This window comes from Erinaceus europaeus, chromosome 7 (assembly GCF_950295315.1).
Source record: "Erinaceus europaeus chromosome 7, mEriEur2.1, whole genome shotgun sequence".
In the NCBI taxonomy this organism is placed as follows: Eukaryota; Metazoa; Chordata; class Mammalia; order Eulipotyphla; family Erinaceidae; genus Erinaceus; species Erinaceus europaeus.
This window is the reverse complement of record NC_080168.1, coordinates 33,723,359-33,744,549: the sequence shown is the minus strand read 5'-3', so window position 1 is coordinate 33,744,549 and position 21,191 is coordinate 33,723,359. Positions and strand designations below refer to the sequence as shown.

Sequence of the window (21,191 nt, the reverse complement as noted above, 5' to 3'; positions counted from 1 at the left end):
AGTTCGATCCCTGACAGCACATGTACCAGAGTGATGTCTGGTTCTTTCTCTCTCCTATCTTCTTCATTAATAAATAAATAAAATCTTTTTTAAAAAAACTCTTAAAAAAATTAGTTCTTTCGTGGATAGCTTTGTTATACCATTAGTTTGGCCAGTTATATCGTTTCTCCCACAATGCTCATACATGCACCTGCTTTTCCAATGAGGTAACAGACTTAAATACTTTTTTTCTATAATACTAGTTAAAAAAAAAAAAGATTTAGTTTCACTTAGTTTCATTTTCTCTTTTTAATACTCATAGTCAAAATAACATATATATATATATATATCCCAGTAAGTCCAGGCATTAAACCACATTCCTAGTATTATTTTAAAACTTGACAAACCTCTTAAATGATATAGAGTACTCTAATCTCACATTAATACAGCCTGTAGAAGCAGTGATAAACGTACTTGCATCTATTCGAGGGCTATAAGGGTTCCATACTCACCTTCTCTCCTCCATCTATGCCGACGGATTGAAGCTGTTGTGATCGCAGTTCGAGAAATCCTTGGCACTGTGGGAGTGACTTCCACTTTCAGAACTTTCTGGCCTTCTTGTGAAGAATCGGGAGCATCAAATGGTAATGAGTTTTTCATGGCATTGGCAACCTCAAATGACAATACACAAGTCTGTACATTTCTAAAGTCAATACATTTTACACCTGTTTGTTTCCACAATCTTCTGGCTACATATTTAAAACTGGGGGTGGGGTGGGGTGGATAGCACACCAGAACTTCATGCCTGATGCACTAGAGGTCCCAGGTTCCTGACACTACTGTAAGTCAGAGCCAAACAGTGCTCTGGTGAATAAGGAGTTATATTTAAAACCTGCACCATAAAAGATACAAGCATGAACTGGGTGGTGGCACACCTAGTTGAGCGCACATGCTACAGTGTAAAAGGTCAGGCCGAGGAGGAGGAGGATCCCACCCCCTTGGCTCCCACCTGCAGGGGGAAAGCCTCATTAATGAAGCAGGACTGCAGGTGTCTCTTTCTCCCTGCCCCTCTTGATTTCGGTTAATAGCCAATAAATAAATAGTATATATACACATATACACAATATGTAAAAAATGTTATCTCCAGTGTTCTGTATTCTTTTAGGCAGAATTTCAAAGTGAAATGTTAAGTGTAAGTTACATATCCCACTGATTGCTTGAAGTTGTTGACTGAGAGAAAAAAAAAAAAAGGAGGGGGGGTGTTGATATTTGAACTCCAAGATTCTGGAGTTCAAATTCTGACTCTGTAGAACAAAACACCCCCAACCCACAAGACTGGCCTCTTACCACTTCTTTTTGGCTTGTTTTCTTTAAAATTTTTTTTAAGTTTATTTATTTATTTTCTTTTGTTGTTTTATCATTGTTGTGGTTATTATTGTCGTTGTTGGATAGGACAGAGAGAAATGGAGAAAGGAGGAGAATACAGAGAGGGAGAGAGAAAGAGAGACACTTGCAGACCTGCTTCACCATTTGTGAGGCGACCCCCCTGCAGGTGGGTAGCGGGGGGCTTAAATCAGGATCCTTATGCCAGTCCTTGCGCTTTACGCCACGTGTGAGTTGTTTGTTTACCATGAGGAAAAATTACCCGAGACACTTCTGGGATTTGTCCCATGGCTTTCCAGGAAGAAGGATAAAATCCACAACTAGAGAGCAACTGATACTGCTTTCCCTTCCTCCCTTCCCTTCCTGGAGCTAGGACCTTGTGGATACACATTTTCCCCACTCGCAAGTCATTCAAACAGAGGCAGACAGAGAGACAAGAGGCTCCACAGTGACTGAGTTTCCCAGGATCCGAGGCACACCCATGATGCCTAGGAATGGACCCGGGTCATGCACAAGACAAGCCACACAAACACCTGCTGAGTGACACCTCTATGGTCCCTGTGCATTTTTCTTTCTTTCTTTGCCTCCAGTGTTATTGCTGGGGCTCAGTGCCTGCACTATGGATCCACTGCTCCTGGTGGCCATTTTATTTTTCTTCCATTTTACTGGATAGGACAGAGAGAAATTGAGAGAGGAAGGGGAGATAGAGAGATAGAAAGACCTACAGACTTGCTTCACCTCTCTGACATGTTCCCCCCACCCTACCCCCGCAGGAGGTGGGGAGCCAGGGGCTCGAATCCAGATCCTTGGTCTTAGTAACTTGGGTAATTATGACAGCTGTTGTAACTCACATGTTCACGCCAATGGACTTTTTCAAGATCTGAGTGGAAAGTGCACAAATCGAGTCTTTCAATTTAGCTTTTATCAGTGAGAAAGATAGGATGTGCTTCTTTATATGCCAGCTACCTGGTTCTTTATTAAGTCAAGAAAAGTTAGTCAAGCAAGGCTGAGTGCACACTTGTCAAGAGCCAGGACTCCTGTCCGAGCCCCCACTCCTCATCTGCAGCGCGGAAGTTCACAAGCAGTGAAGCATGCTGCATAGCTCTTTCCCTCTCTCAATTTCTCTCATCCAATCAAATAAATAGATAACATTTTTAAAGAAAGAAAAGTTACTTAAAGGATCCCTAGAGACACACCCTCCCCCACTCAAAAAAATTATTTTGTTTACCAGAACACTGTTCAGTTCCGGCTTGTGGTGGTGTAGGGGAATGAACCCGAGACTTCGGAGCTTTAGGCATGAGAGTCTCTCTGCATGACCATTATGCTATCTACCCTGCCCCAGACACTGCCCTCTCCCTGAAGTGAAAGAGTTCTTTGAGAAGTAGAGATTGCTTGTCTCTATTTACATTCTCTGAACATACTACTGTCTACATGTTTTACGAGGATGAAAGTACAACTAAAGATTCTTAACAAGTACAAACAAGAATTGTTGTCATTGTGATCTTTTTTAAAATCTCCGTAACCCTTTTTTTTTGAATTTTAAAAAAATACTTATTTCCTTTTGTTGCCCTTGTTGTTTTATTGTTGTAGTGATTGTTGTTGTTGTTATTGATGTCGTTGTTGGATAGGACAGAGAGAAATGGAGAGAAGAGGGGAAGGCAGAGTGGGGAGAAAGATAGACACCTGAAGACCTGCTTCACTGCTTGTGAAGCAACTCCCCTGCAGGTTCAGGGCTTGAACCGGGAAACTCATACCGGTCCTTGTGCTTTGTGCCACCTGCGCTTAACCCTTGATGCTACCACCTGACTCCCAACCCTTGTTTTTAAATGTAAATGTTAGGGTAAAATTATAGATGCTGACATGAGAAAAAAAGTGAAATTCAGAGAATTATTGCAAATGCTCCTTCAGTGAGTTTCTATTCATTTTTAAATGAGGCAGGCAAAGCAAAGCACATATATTATAGCGTATGAGGACTGGTGCCTATCTGTATGGGGAGTTTTACCAGTGGTGAAACAGTGCTACACATAATTATCTCTCTGTGTCTCTAACTAGTCAATACAAATACTTTTCAAAACCATAGTCCTACCACTGGGAAGGTGACTTGGTGGTAGAGTGCAGAACCTGCAAGCATGACATTACAGGCTTGACCCCCCAGCACTGTATACACTATAGGGAAGCTCTGGTTTTTTAGCTTATGCTAAAAAAAAAAAAAAAAATCATGTCTTTTTTTTCCCCTTTATTGGGGGTTTAATGTTTACAGTCAACACTAAAATACAGTAGCTTGTACATATGTAATATTTCTCAGTTTTCCACATAATAATTCAACCCCTACTTCCCTTACACCTCAATATCTTTTACTTTGATGTAATAACCAATGTCTTTGTTTTTAAGACAGCAGAGTACTGCTCAGCTATGGCTTAATTGTGCTTGAGATTGAACCTGGGACCTTCAATGCCCTGAAATCTTTTTGTATAACCAATTATGCTCTATGTCAAAACTTTTAATTCTTTTTTTTTACTGAGAGCACTGTTCAGCTCAGGCTTACGGTGGTGCGGGGGATTGAACCTGGGACTTTGGAACTTCAAGCATGAGAGTCTCTTTGTTGGGGCCTGCTTGGCCCCGATCTAGGCCCAGCAGACACTCCGTAAGCCTGGCTCGAGTTTCGCTGACGGTCAGTAACTTCCTCAGAGTGACACAGCATTTCCTGTAGGCCGAGCCTAAATTCACCTCTGCCCTCCAGCTGATGATGCGTAAAGAGCATAGGCCCCACTGATGGTGAACGCCACCTCACACCACCTCTAACGTCATCTCACCCTACCTTTCCATCCCTGCCTCTATCCTCCTGCCTATATAGAGTGGCCTTTTCCTCAATAAAGCGAGTCACTGCCTTGACAGAACTCCTGACTTGGTGTCTTTTCTTTTCTCAAGTTGCTGACACTCTCCCTCCCGCTCAGCCCCAGAAGGGGGGTCCGGCTGGTCCAGATCTCCCTCCTCGCGACTACCTGTCGGGGATAACCCGACACTCTTTGCATAACCATTATGCTATCTACCCTCCAACCAAAACTTTTAATTCTTTATTTGAACTCTAATTTAATATGTGGTAAAGAATGTGATCTAAACCAATTTTTTATGTTTCTAACAACATAGCAATAGTTTTTTTTTTTTAATCTTTATTGACTGGATAGAGATAGCTAGAAATCGAGAGGGATAGGGGTGATAGAGAGAGAGACAGAAAGACACCTGCAGCCCTGCTTCACCACTTGTGAAGGATTCCCCCTGCAGGTGGAGTCTGGGGGCTTGAAGCCCGTTCCTTGCACATTGTAACATATGCGTTCAACCAGGTGCACCACCACCCGGCCCCATTAGCAACTGTTATTACAGGGGGAAAAAAAAACACTTCAATGATTAGAATTGTCCTTGGAGATGAATATTACATGATAAAATTTTTAAAAAATAATTATTTATTCCCTTTTGTTGCTCATGTTGTTTTATTGTTGTAGTTATTATTGTTTTTATTGATGTCGTTGTTGTTGGATAGGACAGAGAGAAATGGAGAGAGGAAGGGAAGACAGAGAGAGGGAGAGAAAGGTAGACACCTGCAGACCTGCTTCACTGCTTGTGAAGTGACTCCCCTGGCGGTGGGGAGCTGGGTGCTTGAACTGGGATCCTTAGGCCAGCCCTCGTGCTTTGCGCCACCTGCGCTTAACCTGCTGCACTACTGCCCGACTCCCTACATGATAAAATTTTTAACCACTACGTGTGCACATCTCAGGCAAAGGCATGGCTTGTAAGAAGAATTAACATTAATAACTTACCAATAATGGTTGAGAAAAGAGTTCCAGCTGAGCTCTATAGATGATGTCTTCAAGGACTTCCTGGCCAAGCTCCCACTGTCCATTGTACCTGTGGAAAAGCACACTGCTTACTGCCTGAGGAAACCTCACAGACCTGCAACTACCCTCTGACTGTTCCAGGTCCTACTATTTTAAGTTTTTTAATATTTATTTTATTTATTTATTCCCTTTTGTTGCCCTTGTTGTTTTATTGTTGTAGTTATTATTGTTGTTGTCGTTGTTGGATAGGACAGAGAGAAATGGAGAGAGGAGGGGAAGACAGAGAGGAGGAGAGAAAGATAGACACCTGCAGACCTGCTTCACCGCTTGTGAAGCGACTCCCCTGCAGGTGGGGAGCTTGGGTTCGAACCGGGATCCTTATGCCGGTCCTTGTGCTTTGCGCCACCTGCGCTTAACCCGCTGCGCTACAGCCCGACTCCCAATATGGGTTTTTTTTTTTAAAAAAAGAAACTGAATAATTTACAAAGTCTAAGTGACTAGTTATGTTATATTTTTGACTAAAACGGACAGGCCTCTGAACAATTAAATTCAACAGCCTAGAAGAACCGAGTAAATGCCTAGAAGTATGCAAGCTACCAAGACTATCTTTGTGAAGGGTGGGAGTTGTTAAGATAGATCTTAGTGAGGGGCTCTAGACTTTTGATATTTTCAGGTGGGGCTGGCCTTTCCAGAAAAAAATCTCCTATGGGGTGAAGAATAACGTGCACTGCTGGTAGGAATATAACACAGTGCGAGCAGGAGAGCAAACAGCAGCGAAGCTCCTCTAAACATTAAGAACAGAATCACTGCAGCCGGGACACAGAGATGGGTACAGCACAGGCCTACTGAATAGGTACAGCACAGGCCTACTATATGTGACTGTAAGGTCTTGGCTTCAATTCCTGGTGCCTAATACCATGAGCACCACCCAAAGGAACCCCATGGATATTGGAGTGATGCTTTGATGTCTCTTTCTCTCTACCTCTACCTCTATTTCTCCCCCCAGTCAAAACATAAAGAACAAAAATTGGGCAGGGGAGGTGGCTCAGAGCTATTACACACTCTTGAGGCCCTGGGTTTTCTAGCACTTCATTAAAAAGAACTTCATATGGGTTAAACACACATGGCACGAAGTGCAAGGACCTGCGTGAGGATCCCAGTTTGAGCCCCCAGCTCCCCACCTGCAGGGGAGTCGCTTCACAGGTGGTGATGCAGGTCAGAAGGTGTCTTTCTCTCCCCTCTCTGTTTTCCCCTCCTTTCTCTATTTCTCTCTGTCCTATCCAACAACGATGACATCAATAACTACAACAATAAAACAAGGGCAACAAAAGGGAAAATAAATAAATTAAAAAACATTTTTAAAAAACCTTCATTATCCGCAGCTCAGTTGCAGAGAATGTGTATCACATCCACAACACCTGCTTTAATCCTGAGTGCCATCCCCCCAAAGATAATGTGCACTGCCACCCTACCCCTTCCCCTACAAAGGAACAAAATGTAATATATAAATGTCATGTAATATACCTAACCCACTTCTGAGGACTTATATATATAAAAAAGAAGTAAAATCATTACCCAGGAAAGAGGGGCCAAGAGGTGGCATAGTGAATAGAGCACACATATCACAATGCACAAAGACCCAGGTTTAAGCCTTCGGTCCCCATCTGCAGGGGGGACACTTCACAAGTGGTGAAGCACTGCTGTAGGTGTCTCTTTCTCTCTCTCCCCCTTCCCTCTCAGTTTCTTTGTCTCTACCCAAGATTGATCAGTAAATATAAAAAATAAAAGCCAGAAAAAGACAGTATGTAACCCTGTATTTACTGTAGCATTACTTACAAAAGCAAAGATATGAAAAGAAACCCTCAGTGTTCATTAATAAATGAAAGGGATAAAGAACTGTTGTGAGGGCGGGGGTAGACAGCAAAATGATTCTGCAAAGAGACACTCATGCCTGAGGCTCCAAGGTCCTGGGTTCCTGGCACCACCATAAGCCAGAGCTGAGCAGTGCTCTGGTAAAAAAAAAAAAAAAGAACTGTTGTGTTTTGTGTGTATATGTTTGTACATAAAGAGACTGGAATATTATTCCAGTTGAAAAAGGAAATGCCATTTGTGATAAGCATACCTCAAAAGCTTTACAGTAAGAAATGTCTATCAGGCAGTGAAATATAAATAATGTCTGATCTACTCTGTATGTGGACCTTTAACACACACACACACACAACATATATAAAGAGAACAAACTGATGGCTGCCTGTTGGGCAGTAGCCAGCTTCCCCCTGCTTATCCCTGGGGTCTATTTTCATAACCAGTTACCTAGGAACCGCCCTGCCTGCAGGGCATTGGTTTAATCCCCACTGGTTCAAGATGTCTTTTTGCTCCGCCCCCTCTAGTAGTCACTCTGATTTCCACCAGTCTCTTTTTGCTCCACCCTCTCTACATCACATCCTGTTTCCACCCTACTTGGCAAGTATATATACAGCTGCTCTTCTGTTTTAACACACTTGATTGCCTTCTGGCTCCAAGAGTTCCAGAGTCTATCTCCTGTGACGCTAGCTTGGCATGAGTTCCTGATCCATCTCCCATGCAGCAGCCTTGGTTGGCTCCAGTTGAGTCCTCTCCAACCCAGAGAGCGCTTGCTCGGGAAGAAGCACCCTCAGGCTCTCCCGGCAGCTGCCGGTAGCACAACTAACAGGTATGTGAAATAGATAGGAGGTTTAAGGTGTAACTTGGTTAAATAAATGGTGACTATAGTTAGTAATACTGTATTGTCTATTTGAAAGTTGCTAAGAAAGTAGATCTTAAAGAGTAATCATCTCAAGAAAAAATTGTAAGCAGGTGCTTTAACAGATGTTAATTCGACTTAATGTGGATCATATACTTAAAAATATAGAGGCCAACCTGCAGGGGGGTTGTTTCACGGATGGTGAAGCAGGTCTGCAGGTGTCTATGTTTCTCTCCCCCTCACTGTCTCTCCATCTCTCTCTGTCTTATCCAACAACAGCAACAGCAATGACAATAATGAAAAACAACAAGGGCAGCAAAATGGGAAAAATGGCCTTCCAGGAGCAGTGGATTTATAGTGCAGGTACCCAACCCCAGCAATAACCCTGAAGGCAAAAAAATAAAACAAAAACATCATCACAAAATGACTTCAATCCCTTGAACCAGCCAGAGTTGAACAGTGCTCTGGTAAGAAAAAAAAAATGGAATAAAAAATATATACAGAGACCAAATCATTAAGCTGTACACCTGAAGTGAATATAATGAATTATATATATATATATAATTATAATTATGATTATAATATGCTGATTTTAAATAAATAGTGCATTTTTTAAAGTACTAGATGGGATTTATATAAGGAAGAATCACTGGCATTCAGCTCTACTTACATGGCATAATAAACTCCTGTGAGAAGCTGCACCATAAACTCAGGATCCAACACTATTCGACCACAAAGCTCTTTCCACTGCTTCTCATGTTGCCGTGGAAACCCACTCACGCAAACCCTAGAAAAACAGAGTATCACATATGACTTACCAATTCATTAAACAGATTTTGCTTTCATAAATTCATTTGCTCAATTTATCCATTCCTTAAATATTTACTGAGTATCTCCTATATGTTGGTCACTGTCCTGGACCTAGGCCTACTGTTATCACTAGGCAAAAACATAACAAATGGTAATTCCTGCCCACACAGTCATCCTAGTGGACAATATCAATAAAAGCAACAACTTTTCTCCAAATAGCATTTTCACAATCATCCTTTCCCCTCTTAAAATATTTTTTTAATCTAATACTTTATTTTTCACTTTATCTTATTTATTTAGAGAAAATAGGCAGAGAGAGAAAGAGTGAAAGGGAGACTTCAATTCAGCAGGGGCTATATATTCAGTACATAAATATTTTTTAAAAATTCTAAATACTAGAACATATATAAGGATATAGTGAATTGGAATTACTGTTGATTCTCTTATCTTTTTTGCCTCCAGGGTTATTGCTGAGGCTTGGTGCCAGCACTACGAATCCATTGCTCCTAGGGGCCATTATTTTCTTTTTACTGGATAGGACAGAGAGAGATTGAGACAGGAGTGGCAAACAGAGAGGGAGAGAGAAAGGTAGACACCTACAGACCCATTTTGTCATTCATGAAGTGGACCCCCTGCAGGTGGGGTGCAGGGGCTCGAACCTGGATCCTTGAGCAGGTCCTTGCACTTCCTACTATGTGCGCTTAACTGGGTGCTCCATCGCCTGCCCTGTTGATTTTCTTAACAAACACAGAGACAGCTATGTGTGAAACAGGAAAAAGTTCACAATCTTTTAAGACTTTCTCCACTTGTAAGACTATTTATTCAGAGGCTGAGTGGTGGCACACCTGGTTGAGTGCACATGTTACAGTGCTCAAGGATGCAGGTTCGAGTCTCTGCTCCCACCTGCAGGGGAAAAGCTTCTTAAATGGTGAAGCAGGGCTGCAGTTGTCTCTCTGTCTCTTCCTCTCTATCTTTCTCTTCCCTCTCAATGGTGGAGACCATGGGCTTGAACCCAGGCCTTTGTGCATTGTAATCTGTGAGCTTAACTAGATGCTCCACTGCCTGGTCCCCTTTTGTGAATTACTTTCTATCCTATTTAACAGAATTAAAAAGGAAGAGGGAGGGAATTGGTCAGTAATGCAGTGGGTTAAGTGCACATGGCATAAAGCGTACTGGTGTAAGGATCCCAGTTTGAGCCCCCTGGTGCCCCACCTGTAGGGGAGTTGCTTCACAAGTGGTAAAGCAGGGCTGCAGGTGTCTATCTTTCTCTCCCCTTCTCTGTCTCCCCTCCTCTCTCAATTTCTTTCTGTCCTATCCAACAACAACATCAACAACAACAATAATAACCACAACAATGATAAAACAATAAGGGCAACAAAAGGGGAGAAAATGGCCTCCAGGATTAGTGGATTCGTGGTGCAGGCACCAAGCCCCAGCAATAACCGTGGAGGCAAGAAAAAAAAGGAAGAGGGAGAGAGAAAGAAACAAAGAAAGAAAGAAAAAGAAAGGAAGAAAGAAAGAAATGGAGGGAGAGAGGGGAGGGAGGGAAAGGAGGAAAGAAGGAAAGGAGGAAAGAAGGGAGGAAAGGAGGAAAGAAAGAAAAAAAGGAAATAATTGCTACTAGAACAGTGGATTCATTGTGCCAGCACTGGGCCCCAGCAATAACCCTGGTGGAAAAAGAAAAAATGTGTATGTTTAAGGGGGTCAGGCAGTAGTGCAGTGGGTTAAGTGCAAGGACAAGAGTAAGGATCCTGCTTTGAGCCCCCGGCTCCCCACATGCAGGAGGTCGCTTCACAAGCGGTGAAGCAGGACTGCAGATGTCTTGTCTTTCTCTCCCTCTCTCTGTCTCCCTTCCTTTCTCGATCGATCTCTGTCCTATCCAACAACAACAGCAATGACAAAAACAATAATAATAATAACATGGGTAACAACAAGTGCAACAAAATGGAAAAGATGGCCTCCAGGAGCAGTGGATTTGTAGTGCAGGCAATGAGCCCCAGCAATAACCCTGGAGGCAAAAAAAAAGTTAAAAAATAATTTTTATGAGATTTCATTTATCAATGAAAGAGTAGCAGAATCATGTACACACAACGTCTGAGGAGCAAAAACTAAAAAAAAAAGGGAAAAACAAAAAGATTCTTGGGAAATGTTTGCTGCTTGTCAAATAATAAATATGGAAGTTAATAATAATCATTCCCACCTGGAACCCATTCGACAAAGAGACTGGTAGGAGGAAGCAGGCATATATACAATCGCTGAATTATAGCACAGCATGAGGAAACTCAGGACTTCAAACCTGGGGAAACAAAAGCAAAGTAAAAGATTAAAGTCTTTTTTATTTTCAACAATGCACTGTGGCGCCAGGCAGTAGTGCAGCAGGTTAAGCACACGTGGTGTGAATTGCAAGGACTGAACAAGGATCCTGGTTAGAGCCCCCGGCTTCCCACCTACAGGGGAGTTGCTTCACAAGTGGTGAAGCAGGTCTGCAGGTGTCTTATCTTTCTCTCTTCTGTCTTCCCCATCTCTCTCCATTTCTCTCTGTCTTATCCAACAAGAACAAACAACAGTGGAAAAAAGATGGCCTCCAAGAGCAGTGGATTCTGAGAGCCTGAGGTCTGTGGCATGAAAATCTCCACATAACCATTATGCTATCTACCTGCCCCTGCCCCCCAAACAATTACTTTTATTAGTGGCTGTAGTGAATGTACTCTTCAACACGTGGTTACTGACAACAATACTTTAATATTAATCTTCATGATTTGTCTACCATGCTACCCTTTTTTTTTTAATTAAAAAATTTTTTTTCATACTACCCTTTTAAATCACTTCCCTGTTTCAATTTTCCTCACTGAATATCCTATCTTTTGCTGTCATCTGTTTTCATCCTCAAAAAAGTATATTGTGCTTAGCCATATGATTTCCATATCTACATTAGTCCACTATTGTATTAACTGCATGATAAAATGCAAACTCATCACAGCACACAAAGTCTGTTAAAAGCTCATCCTCACCAGAGCTTTCCAAATTACTTTCCTGCTATCCTAGGCTACCCTAGTCTCACCCGTCCACAAATACACGATGGTTTTTCTTTACTTCGTGTCTCTATGCTAATCTGTTTTACTAGAACACACCTGGGAGAGTACTGCTAAGGACTCCTGCTAAGTGCTCTATCTATCTATCTATCTATCTATCTATCTATCTATCTATAAATATCCTTAAGAATAGTCATTCCCCTTCCTCTTTTCTTCTTCTTTCTTCCCCTTTCCCTACTCCATTCTACAATAGCACTGCTAAACTCTGACTTACGGTGGTCCTGGGAATTGAACCTGGGACTTTCGGTGCCTCAGCCATGAAAGTCTTTTTGCATGGCTACTATGCAATCACTCCAGTCTGGCATAAAGCTGTATGTGTGCTCAAAAGATGTCCCACTGCCCAGCACCTTAAATCCATTTTCAATTCACGCATGTAAAGGAAATTCTTACCCATGTAGCTCTAATACAGTAGTCATAACTGTCTGTCTTTACCTCTGCTTTACCCATCTAGTAATAAGCAACTTATCAATAAACAACTGTTATGTTTCTAGTGTCCACCATGGTGAACAGCATGTTATTAAGTAAACAATGACTACGTGAATACATGAATGCTTTCCTATTCTTTAGACTCACTTAAAAATGGGCCTTAAGGGAGTCGGGCGGTAGCGCAGCAGGTTAAGCACAGGTGGCGCAAAGCAAAAGGACCTGCATAAGGATCCCAGTTTGAGCCCCTGGCTCTCCACCTGTAGGGGAGTTGCTTCACAGGTGGTGAAGCAGGTGTCTATCTTTCTCTCCCCCTCTCCGTATTCCCTATCTCTCTCCATTTCTCTCTGTCCTAGCCAAAAAAACATCAATAACAACTACAATAATAACTATAACAATGAAAAAACAACAAGGGCAACAAAGGGGAAAATAAATAAATTAAAAAAGGGCCTTAAGCCTGAATATTCATTAAGCTATTTACATATTAGAGAAAAGTTATGTTGTGGTGATATTTGTATCTCTCTCAGTCACTCTATCTGAAAAAGCCAGTGAGAGCGATGAAACTCCAGCAATGTATAAAAGAGAAAGGAAAAAGAGAGGAAGAATGAAGGTGAAAGAATATGCTACCGGGGTACAGAGAGATGCTCAGAGTGCATAAATACTCTATTGAGACTACTGCTGTGTAGGGTGGGAGCTGAAACAGGCTGTTAGTGAGGGGGTCCTGACATCTGATATTTCCAGGTGGGCGCTGGCCTTTCTAGAAAAAAACTACTATGGGGTGAAGGATAATGGTTCTGCAAAAGACTTTCATGCCTGAAGTCCTAAAGTCCCAGGTTCAATCTTCTGCAGCACTGTTGTTTTCGCAGGGCTGGCTTCACGGGCGGGTAACAGACAACCAGGGACTCATGGTTGAGCTGTACGCAGCGCAATCTATACCAAGCTAAGCTAAACTCAAAACTACAAACAATCTTGTCCTTATAAATATACTAGCCCAGTAGGGTGGGAACAGGATGTGACACAGAGAGGGTGGAGAGAAAAGTGACTGGTGAAAATCAGGGTATGACAAGGAGAGGGGGTGGAGCAGGTAAGAAAGAATTCTACTGCTGAACCACCAATGCCCTGGAGGGAGGGTGGTGCTTGTTAACAACGGTTATGTAAATAGAATGAAGTGGTTATGTAAATAGAATGCAGTGTTAAGCAGGGGGGATTTAAACCAAATGAAACAGAAGGGGTTTTTAGAAGCATACCAACACAGCGCCATAAGCCAAAGCTGAGTAGTGCTCTGGTCTGTCTCTCTCTGTATTAAAAAGGGAGGAGCAGGCTGTGCTGCCCCTGGCTGAGAGCACACATCATGTGCAAGGAGCCATGTTCAAGCCCTTGATCCCCACATGCAAGGGAGAAACTCCAGAAGCAGTGAAGCAGCCCTGCAGGTCTCCCTGTCTCTCCCCCCTCAATTTCTATGTCTCTATCCAATAAAATAAAATAAAATAAAATAAATGACTACTATGACTTATCCTCCCAATAAACCTGGAGACTTGGACAATAAAAGCTCAGTGTTTGTAAGACAGGAAAGAGGCCCAAAAAAATAAAATTGGGGACTTGCACTTGTCCTAAACTCAATCTCCAGCACCATGAATGCAGAGGGATACTACCATTCTCTCTCCTAAATGATCTGTCCACACTGCTCTATAGAGGACAATCACATCATAGAATTAAGCATTAAATAAACAGATGAGTTCCTTTCACTGATGTCTTGTATTGTGACTAGTAGAACAATTAACTTTGAAACAAAGTAACAAGAGTTAACTATTAAGCACAAGTGAACACTTATTTCTGTCTATAGCCTTACCGGTTTTGGGCAGTGAAAGTTTCCCTCTGAGGATGAAGGTCACTATAAACAACCCTGATGAGATCATGCTGACACAAGGCTCCTTCTGTCAAAGCCATAGATCCGATTGTTGAGGGCTATGAAAGTAAGGGCAAGTAGGAGAGTGTGCATCTTAAATCAAGGGAGCAATCTGTGGTGTGTAGAGACATTTAATTCTGCTTCCACAAAAAGTCTTCAGAACATTCCCTCTCTTTCAAAACCTTCACTGTTTTTCAGTTACACGCATTTACAACTCTTTTTGGAAACTACACGAAACTAAAAATACCTTTTGATTTTCTGATCAATTATGGAGTGAACCAACATAGGGCACTTAAGTTGTTGAACAAACTAAAGTTTACAAATATATCACTTTTAGTTTGTATTTCAGAAAACAGAATAAAACTGCTTATAATTATATAACACAAACAATATTGAAGAATATGATCTCATAGCTGATGAATTTATATTTCATGAATTTAAAGATGAATTTATATTTCATGATATATACACAGAATTCAATTAAAATCTCTAAATATTCTATGATAAAATGAGCCCTGGCTAAATAGGAGGGAGGCACTCTATTTCCAATACAAACAATGACCCAGGGGAATTAGTCAGTGAAACAACCACACTACGTCAACTACACTAAGACAACTAAGAAGTCATTTTCCTAAAGGTAAAAATCAAGCAGATGGGCCAATGAAATAGCTCACTTGGGTAATGTGCTTCTTTGACACATGAGCCACCTTGGCTCGAGCCCAGCCCCCACCACTTTGAAAGAAGTTTTGGTGTTATGGTGTCTGTCTGTCTGCATCTCTCTGCCTCTATCTAAAAACAAAAATGAACATGGGATTTCTAAGCAATATGGGAGACTGAAAATAGGAAATTTCTGTGTTTGTTTGTTTTGTTAGAACCTGGGCCTTGCACAAGAATCATTCTACCACTCCTAAGCTCCTTATATTTCAGAAAAAAGAAGACTAGAAAGGGAATGACACCACTGCACTGGAGCTTTCCCTGGCGCAAGGCTATCTCCCTTGTGGTCCCAGGTCTTGAATGTAGGCTGTGTTCATGGTGAGGCAGACATTCCACCAAGGGAGCTGTTGTAGCCATTTTCTGCCTCTCCTAACAATAGCTCAGCTTCACCTCCTGAGTGATAAGCATTGACTTTTAAGAACACCAATAAAGACGTGTTAATATTTATCAGGGAAGAAATTTGTTTTTTATCTCTTATTCATTTTTTAATGTTTTTTTTTTAATTATTCTGTCTTTCTGATCTTACCTCATGGTATATTGAAGGCTTGGATAAGGAAGGGATAGTGAAGGATAGAACTTTGTTGTTGCCATCTTTATCAGCTATTTCCTATAGTTAAAAAAAATACAAAGAAAATGAAACAGTCACAAAACTCCATTATACAGAGTAAAATGAAGGCAAAGGGTTAAGTCTATATGCAGCACAGGAAGACTACAAGGGCCTAGACCTTTTTGCAGGAACATGGCTAAGGTGGCTTAGAGTCAAGGTTGAGGGGCGAGGAGGTGGCACACCAGGCTGAGCACATGTCACCACGTGCAAGGATCCAGATTCAAGCCCACAGTCCCAACAGACCCCACAGGGGCGGGGGTCTACAAGCAGTAAGGCAGTGCTGCAGTTGTCTATCTCTCCCCGCCCAAATAGGACAGAGAGAAATTGAGAGAGATGGGGAAGATAGAGAAAGACAGACACCTGCAGACCTGCTTCACCACATGTGAAGCAACCCCCTGCAGGTGGGGAGCCGGGGGCTTGAACCAGGATCCTGTGCAGATCCTTACACTTCATACTATGTGTGCTTAACCTGGTGACACTGCCCGGTCTCCTCTCCCTTCTCAAAGCCTCTCTGTTCTTTCAAATAAAATAAATAAATAAATAAAAAGGTCCAAGAGATGACTATTTTTATGAGACGAGAGAAAACACACTGTGTGGCCAGGAGGTGGTAGCACACCGGGCCTCTCAAGCAAGGAGCTCAGAGCCTGATCCCCAGCATCACATATGCCGGAATGATTCTCTGGTGCTTAACCTCCTTCCTCTCTCATAGATTCCTCAGCTAGCTGGCATCCACAACCTTCACAGCTGTCAATAAGATCTGCCCATAGCCACCAGTAGTTAGAGGAGTGAAATGTTTCTGCATTCCTCCTTTCCAGACTATGTTGGTATTCATAACTGGCATACTATGCATAGAGAAGACCCACAGCAGATCTATACTATCAGGCAGGAAGTCAGACAGACTGAAAAGCTACACAGTATACAAACAAGAAGCAGTAATATGAAATTAAAAAACAAAAAATAGTCACCCGTACACAACCAAAGGGTCTCCCCTATAAAGGCTGTTTTCTAAGTTTAAGACGGCATAGGAGAATATTAATTATATGTGTCCAATGGCCATACCTCGAACTTTGGTAAGAAAATAGGTTTAAAAACTCCCTAGAGAGATGATCTGAGCTCTTTGCAGTCATCCTAGTTATAACTAGTTGTGCCTCAGAGAAAGTTGATGATACAATGAATGTAGTCAGTGAGTGAAATTTTCATTATCATGGGGTTAAAACCCTCGCAATAGTTGCTAGGGAGGTTCTACCTTTCCAGCCCCTCCCATTTTTCTCCACCCCTCTCCTAAATACGTATGGGGTTGTAAAGCAGCTTCCGTTTCTGTCTTCTCTCTCCATGTCCCAACAGGGAGAAGGGCAGACATGCAGACTGGGAAGTGAACGCCAGCCACTGTGGTTTTTGACTCCACGTGATTTTAACCAGGTGCCTACACACCTGACTCTGGGGTGCACACATGAATAAAGATTTGTATTGATACCACCACGAACTTGGTTGCTGGGTTATCTCTCCCTCCCACGACGCTAGGCCAACATCTGGTGCCCAACGTGGGGCCTACCCCCTTTGGCTTCACACACAGCAGATGTACGGAGATGCCCAGATAAGTATACAGCCACTTGGTTCTCTGCAGGCTTGCATTTACGAAGGCACTGCCGTTCTTTTTCTCCCTCTTCTTATTTTCCTGAGACCCATCTGTCATGGGCAACCTTCCTCCTTATCAAGAGGATTCCCAAATACTCTACTCTTTTTTCGCTAGACAGTTTCTCTGTTTGGGGGACATTTTGCTCTGGGCCACACCTTGATTCCTCTTGACCATGGTCGCAGCTTTCAGGAGATATGCAGGGACCCCTCCTAAAAGGACCCAGGAAGCTCCCTCTAAAACTCCCCCGGCTCCTTCTGTGTTTCCCGCAGAGAGTACCCATGCTAACTCAGGAAACAGCCTTAGTCTAAGGGACCTTGAGGCTGCGATCAAGATTTAAAGGAGATGGTCATTCTGCTTGCCCAGCATCAAACATGCTTTCTAGAGAAAGCAAAGCCTGCCCCGATCCTGACCCACCCTAAGCCCTCTGCATTTCACCCAGCGGCTTCCGTTTCCGACTGCTGCCGCCGCTTCTGCAGCTTCACCTTCCATGTCTCCTCCTCCTGCTGCTACACCACTATCGGACACAGAATACCTTTGCTGGCTTCGTGACAGAGCTTTTCCTCCAGAGCAAGTCCACACATTCCCGGTAAATGTTACCTCCAACAGACAAGATACCTCAGACGTGGTACCCGTATTCCTCCACAGATCTTAAGGAACTTGCCAATCCATTAAAGAAGATGGAGTCCATGCTCTGTGGACCAGATCTTTCTTACAAGGCCTTCTCCCTCCCAAGACTGGAGGGACATAGCTTACGCTACGCTTCCAGGCCCACTCTTCCTTCAATGGGAAGCATTTTTTAGAGATGAATGTTTAAAACAGGGAACCAGAATTCAACAGGCAGAGGCCAGGTTTCCACCTGCTTATTTTGACTAGGTGTGCCTTGCAGGCTTGGGACAGGCTAACCCCTCCTACAGGGGAAAGTCCTGCCCCTATTCTCTCCCTCTGCCAGGAACCCGATGAGTCAGTAGCTAAGTTCATAACTAGAGTGCAATCAGGTTTAGAAAGAAAAATTTATGATCCAGACGCCTGCCAACTTATATTAAAATCCATAATCTGGGACAGAATGCTATCAGACTTCCGGCAGGCATGCCTTGCATTAAAAAATAAACATCCAGACAGCTGGATTATAGCGACTCAGGAGATCGGATCAAGCTCTTATCAGTTAACCACTATGGCACAGGTCTTTGCAGCCACCCTAGATAAGCAAAAGGGGGCTTGCTTTCAGTGTGGCCGCCAAGGACATTGGTGTAACCGATGTTCAGAAAATAAACTGCGACCCGGCTTCCAGTAAGGGAGCCAGAGGACCTGGACGCTTTGTCCCAGGTGTCAGAGAGGCTATCATCTCAAAAGGGACTGCTGTTCTAAAACTCACAGGAATGGCATGCCCCTGCCAAATTTAGATCTAAACAGGGATTTAAACTAGGCACGGTGCATAACTCAGCCCCGCTTTCAAGAGGGAGTCAAGCGGATCACCTTCTCGGTGCCATGCCTCTGTTCTGTAAACAAGAGCCCAGCCCAGGACCCAATCCATCGCTCCACCCACCACGACATGTAACAATAGCAGAGGGTGGGCAGGAGGGGGAGCAGGCGGTGTGTGGGAGCTCCCAGTATAAAAACAGCCTGCTGGAGCAAGTGAACAGCATGGATTTAGAGCCTGAAAATTTGTGGACCACCCCTGTTTTCAAAAGGGGACATCCTACTATGACTGTAAAGATTGATACAATTCCTTTTAAATGTCTGATAGATACAGGGGCAGATAAGACAATTTTAATACAAGCGGAGGTTCCTCCAAGTTGGGAACTCCTTCCAGGCCCACGCCTACATGGCATAGGAGGATTAATGCAAGCTTTCCTAACGTGAGATTCGCTTGTGTGGAAAGAGGCTGATGGCACTACCAGACGTTTTCGTCCTTTAGCAGCTGACATTAGCACCAACTTACCAAGCTTTCCTAACGTGAGATTCGCTTGTGTGGAAAGAGGCTGATGGCACTACCAGACGTTTTCGTCCTTTAGCAGCTGACATTAGCACCAACTTATTAGGCAGAGATTTGCTGGAATCTCTTGAGGTGGTATTGTCCTCAGACACCACTTCTGCAGGGTGTCGCTCTCACCTCCATGAGACTTCTAGACCTGACCCCCAATACTAACTGCCACTGTTCGTTACAGAACTCCCCACTTAGATTGGCTTTCTGACGAGTCTGTCTGGGTGGAGCAGTGGCCTTTACCTAGGGAGAAGCTAGAAATCTTAGGGGAACTTGTCCAAGCAGTTGTCCTTGGGACATATTCGTCATTCCCAGAGCCCATGGAACACCCCTGTGTTTGTGATTAAAAAAAGCTTGGGAAAATGGCGCCTCCTCCAAGACCTCCGTGCAGTTAATAAAATCATGCAGGCCTGGGGATCCCCCAAAGGGGTTTGCCTCTCGCTTCTGCAATTCCCACGGGAATTCCAATAATTGCTATAGATATTCAAGACTGTTTTTTCTCCATTCCCTTGCACCCACAAGATTGTAAATATTGGGGGTCGGGCGGTGGCGCAGTGGGTTAAGCGCATGTGGCGCAAAGCGCAGGGACTGGCGTAAGGATCCCAGTTCGAGCCCCCGGCTCCCCACCTGCAGGGGAGTCACTTCACAGGCGGTGAAGCAGGTCTGCAGGTGTCTATCTTTCTCTCCCCTTCTCTGTCTTCCCCTCCTCTCTCCATTTCTCTCTGTCCTGTCAGGGTAGCCTGAGGGTACTTCTTCCCGAGCTAGTGCTCTCTGGCTTGGAGAGAACTCAACTGGAGCCGATCTAGGCTGCTGCGTGGGAGAGGGATCAGGAACTCGTGCCACACTAACTTCCGCAGGAGATACACTCTGGAACTCTCGGAGCTGGAAAGCAATTTCCAGGTGTCTTTAATCAGAAGAGCAGCTGTTTTTATACTCTCCGAGTAGGGTGTAAACAGGATGTGATATAGAGAGGGTGGAGAGAAAAGTGACTGGTGAAAATCAGAGTGTGATAAGGAGGGGGCGGAACAGGCGAGAATCCTATCACTGAACCACCAATGCCCTGGAGTGCTTTATGTAAAAGTGATTTATGTAAATAGACCAAAGCTTTGGATCAGTAAATCCCTATATAGGCATATGGTTAAGCAGAAGCCAGGGGGAGGTGGCATACTACCCAACACTGTCCTATCCAACAACGAATTGTGTCAACAAAGGCAATAATAATGACCACAACGAAGCTACAACAAGGGCAACAAAAGGGGGAAAAAAAATGGCCTCCAGGAGTGGTGGATTCATGGTAAAGGCACAGAGCCCAGCAATAACCCTGGAGGAGGAAAAAAAAAAAGATTGTAAAATGTTCCTTCTATTAATAACTCCAACCCTGCTGACAAATTTGAATGGGTGGTACTGCCCCAGGGCATGGCCAATAGTCCCACTATCTGTCAAGAGGCTGTTAAAGCTGCCCTTCTTCCATATATTAATAAGGGCCTTAAGGTTTTTCATTATATGGATGACATCTTAATGAGGAAAAGATACAGATACAGATCTGCCCTATGTGATTTTCTATCCCTGCCTTAAAGCAAAACGGCCTTAATGTAGCTCCTGAGAAGGTAAAATTAATTACTCCAATATCTTCCTTAGGCTCAGAGATTTCTCTAACGCAGATTCGTCCCTTAAAACCTTGTGTTATTTTTCCTTCTAATCTCACTCTTGCTTCTTTACAAAGCTTTCTCAGAAATTTAAATTGGCTTAGGCATTATCTTTATCTTCCCACTAGCTGCCTGCAACTGCTATTTGATCTGTTAAAAGGAGACAAACAACCCTACTCTAAGTGTACTTTAACCCCGAAGCCTCCTTAGAATGTTAATCAGGCTCTCCAGGACATGCACCTTGTTAGGTTCTCCCCCTCCTCTCCCATAAATCTTTTGATCTTTAACTCCTCCCCTAACATGGTGGGGGATATATACCAGAGTCATGGTGTTCTCAAATGGTTTCATACGCCAGTAGGGGGAGCTCCAAGACTTCTTACCGAAATTGATGCCTTGGCTTCTATGATCCGCCAAGGAAGAGACAGGTCAATACAGGTCTTAGGAAAAGAAGCTGATTCA

The 21,191-nt window shown here is 43.2% G+C and overlaps 1 protein-coding gene across 7 annotated transcripts in view; it reads right to left on the bottom strand.

Moving 5' to 3' along the window:
- The window catches only part of HYCC2 (hyccin PI4KA lipid kinase complex subunit 2), a 74,352-nt gene that overhangs the window by 7,970 nt on the left and 45,191 nt on the right, over positions 1–21,191 (bottom strand). For all 7 annotated transcript variants that reach the window (XM_060194163.1, XM_060194164.1, XM_060194166.1 and 4 more), the window contains 6 exons: positions 15,389–15,469; positions 14,092–14,207; positions 10,928–11,023; positions 8,588–8,704; positions 5,178–5,265; positions 492–651 (listed from right to left, as the gene is read on the bottom strand). In XM_060194163.1, coding sequence (XP_060050146.1) covers positions 492–651; positions 5,178–5,265; positions 8,588–8,704; positions 10,928–11,023; positions 14,092–14,207; positions 15,389–15,469 — 658 coding nt within the window. The remainder of the gene's footprint in view (positions 1–491; positions 652–5,177; positions 5,266–8,587; positions 8,705–10,927; positions 11,024–14,091; positions 14,208–15,388; positions 15,470–21,191) is intronic.